Here is an 8,942-nt window from a genome sequence, read left to right on the forward strand (position 1 = left end):
AAAGCTCGGTGCGGGGCACTTCAAACACCTGTCTAATTGGACACGCCACAAAAACTTTGTTTCAACCACCTTCGCCCACCACGGGTGTTATTCCCTGCAAGGCCACCTGCATTAGCCAGGGCGCTGCCCCAGGGCACGGCAGAGGGCCGGGCGGCCCCTGGCCTAAACTACACCCGCAGCGCCCCGGGGCGGTACCAGGGGCCGGGGCCGCGCCAAGGCGGGAAGGTCTGTGTGGGAGGGAAGAGCCAGTCCGGCCCCTCGTGACGAGCCTTCCCCACGGCCTGTCCCCGTGTACCCGTACGGAACCGGGCACAGGGAGGGGCCGGGCCTGCGGAGCGCCCGAGTCGGGGGAGCGGCGGCCGCTGCCCCCGCTGCCCGCCCGGCCCGGCCCGGCACAGGAAGTCCCTCCGCCCGCTCCTCCTCCGCTCAGGCGGCTCCGGCGGGGCCTGCGCGGCGGGGCCGCGGCTCCCATGGCGGCGGCGGCGGCGCTTCCCGCGGGCACGGCCAGGCTCGGGGCCGGGCTCGGGGCCGGGATCTGGACCGGCCGCCTCCCCTCCCCCCCGGCCATCCCTGACGGTCCCTCAGGCGCGCGCTCCCCCCCACTCCCGCCCTTTCCCCGTGAGGCGGCGCGAGCCTCGAGCCCGCGCGTGGTGGCCGGACCATTCCACAGTGTCCCCCCCGCCGGGAGTGGGGGGAGACCAAGGGGAAGGCGGGAATGATCTGAAGGGATGACCCGGTACCTTGGGGTCGATGTCTCCCACCACGAAGAACTTGACGTCTTTGAACATCTCCTCCGGGACTTTCAGCTCCTCCTCGTCGTCCGCCAACATGGTCCCGGACGGCAGCAGCGGGCGGTCCCCCCCTGCCCGCTATTCCCCCGCGCTCACTGTGGAAAACCCGCCGGGGCCCGGGTCTCTCCCGTCCCCCTCCCCCCGCAGAGCCGCCGAACCGCGCGAGCAAGGCGCGCGCTGCGGGACACACCATCCCCCGCCGGGACGTAGGGGGGGTGGACGGGGGAGGGGAGAGCCGCCCCCACAAAGCGGCTCCCCCCGCCCGATCAGCCACCACGGCTGCTGCAGAGCCGCGCCCGCTTCTGATCCACAGGCGCTATCCTTGCTCCTCCCTCTTTCCCCGAACCGGACCGGCAGACAGCATCCGGGTCCGGAGCTCCCCCCGCGCGGGATGCAATGGACTCGTCCCGAACGACAGAGGCGGGCAGCGGGGATACCCGGCCCCGCCCATGGCCGGGGGGAGGGAAGGGGAGGGAAGGCAGCCGCCCCTGGCCACGCCCCTCGGCTCGCCCAGGCCACGCCCCCGTCGGGCCCGTCCCTTCAGGCCCCGCCCCTCGGCCCCGCCGTGAGGGGAGGCGGGCGATGGCGGCCGGGCGGGTCCGTCACCACCGCCCCGCAATAGTTGTGGTGTGTGTTCGCACCCGGCTCGTCAGTGAACATACCGTCTGCTCCCGAAATCATAGCACACAGCCGCGAAGGTGGGAAAAGACCTATAAGGTCATGGAGTCCCACCGAAATAAGGCATTTTCCCTCAGAAACTGCAAAGCGTCTATCTACATTGAGAGTGAACCGTTCTCACCTAGAGGGGGATGTATCTTACCTATTTTAGACGGAAAACAGAAATTATCACTTTATATAAGTTATAGTCAACAGAAAGAAAGGAGTACTTTCAGAGCCTGCTTAATATACATTTTAAACATTGCTGCGTTTTAAACAGGGATGTTTAAAATAGAAATATTAGATAATATAATTGTATCTATATAATAATCACTCTGCTTTCCAAAGGAGTTTTGGATCCCCTCGTTGATGTAGACGATGTTTCCCTCCCATACTCGGAGCAATGTTAAGAAATGGCATTGCAAGACTCACTGAAATAAAAATACAGGGCACCCACTGTTTCCCTCCTGCCTGCAAGGCCTGTCTCACTTTCCCAGGAGGAAACTGCATTTTTTTACCTATGTTATTCTTGAAACTATGGTAGAAACCATAAATCGGTTTACAAGTCATTTATTTACTTTTACTGACTGGATAAAATTTTAGTGGATAAAGGCTTCACCCAGGTCTCCTGGATCTCCCCATGACATTGTCCCCTTTCTACTCCAACTATGTAAGAAATACCCAACCTTTCACCCATTCTTTTCCAGTCCAGAAAGAACATTTGGTTGAAGGTTTTAGTGTTTCGCCCACCCTCCCAATGAAATTTACTTTTAAAAGTGAAAATCAAACTAAAAAGTCCTTAGCTTTTATATGGTACACTTTTTTTTTTGTGGGGCAGGAAAAAAAAGTTAAAATAACCATTTACTTTTAAATCCATTTATCCCTTTCTTTCAACAATTCATATTCGTATCTCAATTTCTACATTTTCTAATAATGCTTGTTCAGGGTCATTTTCTTCTGTGCCATGTATTTCCTGGACTGTCTTTGAAAGGACTTCTCAGAGCTCTGCCTTCCTTTATAGCCACTCTCCAGGCTGTCATGTCCAGCCTTTGCTTTCTTAATTCCATAATTTTCACTCTTTCCAGCTCCATCTTTGATCCATTTTGACTTCTTCACACTAAACTGAACTACTTTGACCAAAATCCTCCTTCCTCTTTCTTTTGCAGAGAACTATTTTTCATATTCTTCTTGATCAATCAGATTTCATTAACATCACTGCTTCTTGAGCTTCCTTTTCTGTTGGATTTCATTGCCTCACTAATCAACTGCATCTTCCAGCACTGGTAATTTTCACTTCTTTTCTTTGATAAATATATCTAATTCTCAGGTTTCTATTCTACATTTTCTCTGAGTTCTTTCCTCTTCCTCATGTCATTCATTACTTAGAGTCATCTTTCTCAGTGTGATCACTAAATTGTCCTTTCCCATAGGAATACTTTCCTTATATCTAAGCCCCTACATTATCACATATTCCCACTCCACACAAAGAAAACCAAAGTTTTGTCCTCCAAGGGTTTGTGCTCTTGATTTCCCTTCTCTGCCTTTTTCCTTTGTTACTCTAATGAGTTCCTCCAGCCTTCTTATCCTTTGACTTTTCCAGAGTCTCCAAGAATTTCCAAAATTCATTTGGAATTTTTAGTTCTTCGTACAACTCCACAATTACAAATATTTCGAAACAGGCATTATGCTAATACAGGCAAAAAAATAATAATGCAAAGAACCTGCACACATTTTTCATGACATTGCCCATCCCCAAACTTTCAGCTATTGCAGCACCATGTGGGACCATCTTGGCTCTTCCATCTGTTCAGCTAGTCAAATCAGAAGATGAGATGAATTTGCTATTTTAAATCACAACATTTTTTAAATTCTCTAGAAACAGGTCAGATTACTGTGTCAAATAACTGAATTTCACTGCAAAATCAATTTTCCACAAATAAAACGTACCCATTCATAAGGGTAATTGTAATTATCCTTAAGGTAAATCATTATTTTTAACTAATTATGATAAAAATCCAAGAATAAAGTGTTGTTCCATCCACAGTATGGAAGTGTAATGAAATGTGAAAAAAAAGAAAGGTTAAGAGTTACTATAATAAGTTTACCAGAAGAAAACTGTTTTATAAACTTGGCCTCTTGTAGCAAAGAGAAAGTTGTTGTTGCCCTGACCTGGGATGTGGGACATGGACTTTTGGGTCTGTCCTTTTCTTCCTGAATGGAGTAAAAGTGACTTTGCTGAGGCACAAGGTAGGGATGGCCACTGGATGCCTAAACCCTCTCGATGTTCTTTAACCACAGAGCTTTCAATAGAAATGGGAAGAATGAAGCTCTCCCACCCTCCCTCCCCCAGATGAATAAGTGCTGGAAGCAGCTCCTGGACAGAGCCCCAGAGCTGTGCTTGGTGAATGCAGGAGGACTTGGAAAATCCTGCCCAACTGAAGCAGTTGGCAGGCAGCTGACCAGCTGTGCAGCACAGCCAAAGCAGGGGTGTAACAATGCACAGGAACAACTCTCCAGAAAACCTGCCTGGTAGCACTTTAAACATCTGTCAGTTCTCACGGCCCCGATACGAAATTTTGTAGATCTCAGTACTGGATTCCACAGAGAGGCTGTTGTATTATCAGCAGTGCTACTGATCTTCTCACACAGAAATAGCTTTCTTTATTCACAATTTTTTTTTGTCTTCAAAATGACCACTCCCAGAAGAAAAGACTACTCCCATGCATCACAATTTTTTCCCCTTAAGTATCTTCTAAATAAACAGTGGGATTGAATTAACATATTTTATTCTTTATGTATCCTGTAAAGAAATTATTTAAATCCTAGTAATTAGACTATTTCTAACAAAAACTAGTAGTTTCAGTTTCGTGTCATGTGTGTGATCTTGTTTCCAGACCATAAGAGCAGAAAACTAGACGGAAAAAGTATGTTTTTGAATAAGAATAATATCTTATTGAACAAGAAAAATATCCCCTGAATTTGCCAGAAATAAATTCTGGCTTCTGCTCACAGGTCAGGACACAGAACTAAGTCAAATCAGTGGGCTGGTCTCACTGCTCAGGTGTAGAGCAAAATGCTTGCCTGTATTTATCCTCAACACGGATTTGTCAGGTTATGAGCTAAAGCTCATCTGCAGGAGCTGAGTGACAACGGAAGGAGGGGGAGCCCAAGAAATGCTTTCCAAGCTGCTTCCAGCCCTATCCCAGGCATCATCAGCCCATCAAAGGTCTGTCTCCACAAGCCAGAGGAGCACAGGGGCAGACAGGGGGGTGGGAACCCAAACCAAGGTACCACAAAGGGCTTCCAAAGTGTCCTCAGAGGGAGAGCAGGGTAAGGCCACTGGTGCTGTCCCTGTGGGTGTGAGAGTGCTCTGAGGTGATGTGACCCTGGCCATGTACACGTGTGTGTCCTCACCAGAGTCCACAACAATGTGAACAGTACATTATCCGTGCTAGAAACACTCCTCTGATCTCTTAACTGTGAGAGCTCTGTGTAGAGAACTTCATGAGCATGTTTCCAGAGGAACTGTGATCTAAATTTTGTATTGGGTGTTGCTTGCACGGGGTGAAAGCCCACCAAGCTCACAAGATTTGTGCAGACAATTAGCCTTTGCTTACATAAATGCCTTATTTGTGTGCACAAATGATTATATGAAAAATTCATATGCACCTACAATATCATATTTAGGCGTAATTGCTTGTGAAAAAACAACAGCTTTATTTTTTTATCTTGTAGTTAATTAAATTTGGAGCTTAGATTAAATTGTATATTTGTTTTACTCCAGTGAGCAGAAGGCTTTCTGAGTCCTTTGTTAATAATACATACTTGTTTGGTAGCAGCTGGCTCTCTAGATGTTACTTTTCCAACAAAATATATATTCACAAAGTACCCAGTGTTTTACAGAAGCTGGTGTTAGTTTCAATGTGCCTGGAAAGTTGTTGAAAATCCCAAAAGGATGCTGCCTGCATTATCTCCATTCCTATTTCTTAATGTTGAATAAGATCTGCTTTTTAATCTGAATCAAAATGTGCAAAACAGGTACACAAAGGGCTTTGTTTTGGCTTGAGCTGTCTATGCATTTTCCCTCTTTCCTTCTGTGGGACTGCTTGCAATGGCAAATATGATTTATAATTAAAAACTTTCTTATTATATGTACAGCAACACTGAATCCTAAAAGGCTCCCTTGGAACTGCTAGTTTCATTTTCGATTCTCTTCTTATTCCAGAACTGCACTGAGAATCCCTTGTCATTTGCTTGACAGTTTTCTTTTTTAATATAATAGTTACAAATATTTTTTTTTACAAGTGCCAAGTAGCAAGTTTTACCTTTACTATAACTGTGCATAAAGGAGCAGGGGGGTAAATGTTCTGATTAGCGTATCTTAATGTAAGGATATTTTTTGACAGAAGTGAGACATAGTAGTAAAATAGGGGATATACTCCTTTGTGTTACCTGCTAAGGAATGTGAAACGTTCATTCACCTTTACAAATAAATTCTATCAGACTGCCAATAGCCATCTCTATATAAATTACATATACATACATACATACATACATACTTATATATATATATATGTATATAAATGCATATATAAAACATTATAACACTTTCTTAATGAGTTTTGGACCTGATTGTATTGCACCAGGAAAGAAGAATCCAAGTGTTCCCAGTGCTCTGGGAAAGAACAAATAATTTGCCACAAATAAAATGTGATACCATAATTTATAGACTTCATTCTTTGCACCTCAAGAGAAGTGCTTGCTTCTGTTCCAACTAAAGAACCTACCAATTTCTGTGTATTTTCTGAGTTTGAGAAAAAATGTTTGTGAAATATGGTGAGCAATTATCCCCATAGCCCTTCTTTGTAGCTTGTCAAGGTTTACATCATTTACAGGCTTTCCATTGGGGTAAATTAGTATCAGCAAAACAATAGAGAATGCAAATTTCCCTTTGAGCCTGGGCTTTCATTCATGCAGGCTTGAAAAACAGCTAATGAAACACGAAGTAACCAAAATGAGTTTTTCTAGAAATGAGCAAATTTGGCATTATTTGTGCCAAATACTTTTTATATTATTCAAACAACACTAACACTTGTATTTATTTTTACATTATTTTTACATTATTAATGCATAAATGCAGAAAAAGGCAGCTAAAGTTGGTGGCATTGCAGAGCATATTACAGAACAGTGTGAAGAGTGAGCCTGGGTACTGCTCTGAGATGATCTCCAGTATTCATTTGTGACTTCATGCTTTTGAGTAGAGTGAAAATTTGTGCTGATAAAACATTGACACACACATTGACATCGCACTGCTCTCTTTCTGCATGTTGTCTAGATAGTTAAATATTTCCTTTACTCATCCAGAAAGAGGAATGGGCAGAAGACACTTGCCTGAGGATGCATCACTATGCTCACACAGAACCTCCAGTGTCTTGGGTGTGACCTGTGCTGATCTTTCTGGGAACAGTCTATTAAAAGTGGCTGGTTTTACACAGGTTCTCCTGACTCAGTTAACCCAGTGCTGGCTTGCTGCAGGCAGTGACTCAGGGTTCCTGTTCTGGGGCAGAGACAGAGGGCAGCAGCTACATGAGCCCACCTGTGCCAGCAGGGAAATTCATATGCAGCCATGGGGTCTTAGTGCTAAAACCTATTGAAAAATATTTCATTGCTGACGTATTTTCACAGCAACTGCATCATCATCAAGGCAGTTCCTCCAACTTACCCAGTGTAAGGCCAGAAGGCCACTTAGATTAACCTTCCACAATGAGCCCTTGGAGCAGAATTGATCATTCCATTGTTTGTCCCTAAAAGCAGCCCCAGCCTGGGAGCACATTCCAGCTTTATGGCCTTCCCAAATGCTGAAGCTTAGAGAAGCATTTTCAGGGTGGCTGAAAGACAGGTGCCTGCACATCCTTCAATGCAGACATGGGTGGGCAAGGTTCTCTGCCTGTGATATGGTACAAACAGAGAACCTGAATGTATTTGTCACATCTTTGTGGCTGCAGCTGTGGGAAGCTCTCAGTGCTCAGACATTGATGTGACTGCACTATGCAGACAACTAGTTATTGTTGCTGGATTGAACTCCCACTTTCTTTTTCTGTAGAACGAACCTGATTTCTATTTCTCACATATTTTCAAATGGAATGAAGAACTTACATTGACATTCTTGAAAAATGTGTTCTGACAGCATTTTTATAACAGCCTTGAGGCCAGAAGAAACCAGCAGGTCTTCCAGTCAGTTTTTCTTATAATTTGTCCTTAAATTTTACCCCAAATACTCCTTCTCTGAGCTAAGGTAATATTGAGTCCTAATCTGAAGACATCAAGAGATGAATCCACTGCTGCTCTTAACTGATCAATCTTCACAGGATTCAGAGCCACCTTAATTAATTACAGATTGAATATGCCATGCAGGAAATATTATGAAATGAGACATTTGTTACTGAAGTACCTAACTGTCTGCGACTCTTGAATGCAATAATAATAATAAAAAATGTTATTTATTTGATATCTAGAGTACATTTATTTTATTGATTTCAACTATTGAGTACTAAGCAGTAGCTGGGATTCAGACAAACAGGTGTCACTGTCAGGACTTTTTCATTAGAGCCTAAACTGAGGACAAATGCAGGTAAACTGCTTGTACTCTTAGGCCAGTTCTGGCTCTAATCCTCTTTTTTGGCTTACAGGAAGCTTTCAGGGAAATAAAGGCTCTGTAAGCCCCCAAATGTTTTGGTTAGTTGAAAGCTATGCTCTGTGATATGCTAGAGCTCCCACAATAGGAGCAGATAGATGTCTGAACCAGGAAAGCCTACAATCAGTTTATTCCTCCAGGTCTAACTCCTCTGTGAACTGGCTGAGTCCAAGGAAGGTTTAAGTTCACAGTGTGTTTCCTTCAGTGTCTGGTAAGGTCTTTCACCTCTACCATATCCCTGATACCTCTACAGCCCAGTCAGATATGGTTTAAAATGCCCAGGAGTTGGGAAAGCAGGACAAGTGCCATTCCACATGCAAGAAACTGGGATCACATTGAACCCCTGCAAGACACCAGGCTACAAAGAAGTCGTTTCTTTTTATTTTGGCCTATTGCAGCCAAACTTGTTACTTCTCCTGTTTGCTTAAAGGACCATCCTCCTCCTCCTTCATCACTGAGGCTTCTGCCTCATCCATGTCAATGTTGGGCATTTTTAATCTTTGACACTGTGGCAGATACTCACAGATACCTGCTTAATCTTTGAAGGAACCACCAAAAAGGTCTCTGGGTCTATTTAGAGTTAGCTCTATTCCCCACATAATTTAGAGCAGCCTCAGGATCCCAGAACTTCCCACATCTGAATTCTCAGTGTTGCAAATGGAAGAAATTGTGGCGTGAGGCAGCAAGCACCAAAGCTGTAATGATCTTCCTTCAGGGAGTCAATTACATTTGCTGTTTGCCTTATGGCACACGTAGGTGATTACTGTGTGAGGGCCAGGGTGCATTTGTTTAATGTATCC

At 44.8% G+C, this 8,942-nt stretch overlaps 1 protein-coding gene across 3 annotated transcripts in view; it reads right to left on the bottom strand.

The window, feature by feature from the left end:
- The window catches only part of PAXIP1 (PAX interacting protein 1), a 31,576-nt gene extending 30,652 nt beyond the window's left edge, over nt 1-924 (bottom strand). For all 3 annotated transcript variants that reach the window (XM_083859158.1, XM_083859157.1, XM_083859156.1), the window contains exon 1: nt 741-924. In XM_083859158.1, the coding sequence (XP_083715284.1) occupies nt 741-830 (90 nt within the window). In that variant the 5' untranslated portion in view covers nt 831-924. The remainder of the gene's footprint in view (nt 1-740) is intronic.
- Between the last annotated feature and the right edge of the window lie 8,018 nt (nt 925-8,942).

The sequence above is a fragment of the Zosterops lateralis genome, assembly GCF_965231275.1.
Source record: "Zosterops lateralis genome assembly, chromosome: 1".
In the NCBI taxonomy this organism is placed as follows: Eukaryota; Metazoa; Chordata; class Aves; order Passeriformes; family Zosteropidae; genus Zosterops; species Zosterops lateralis.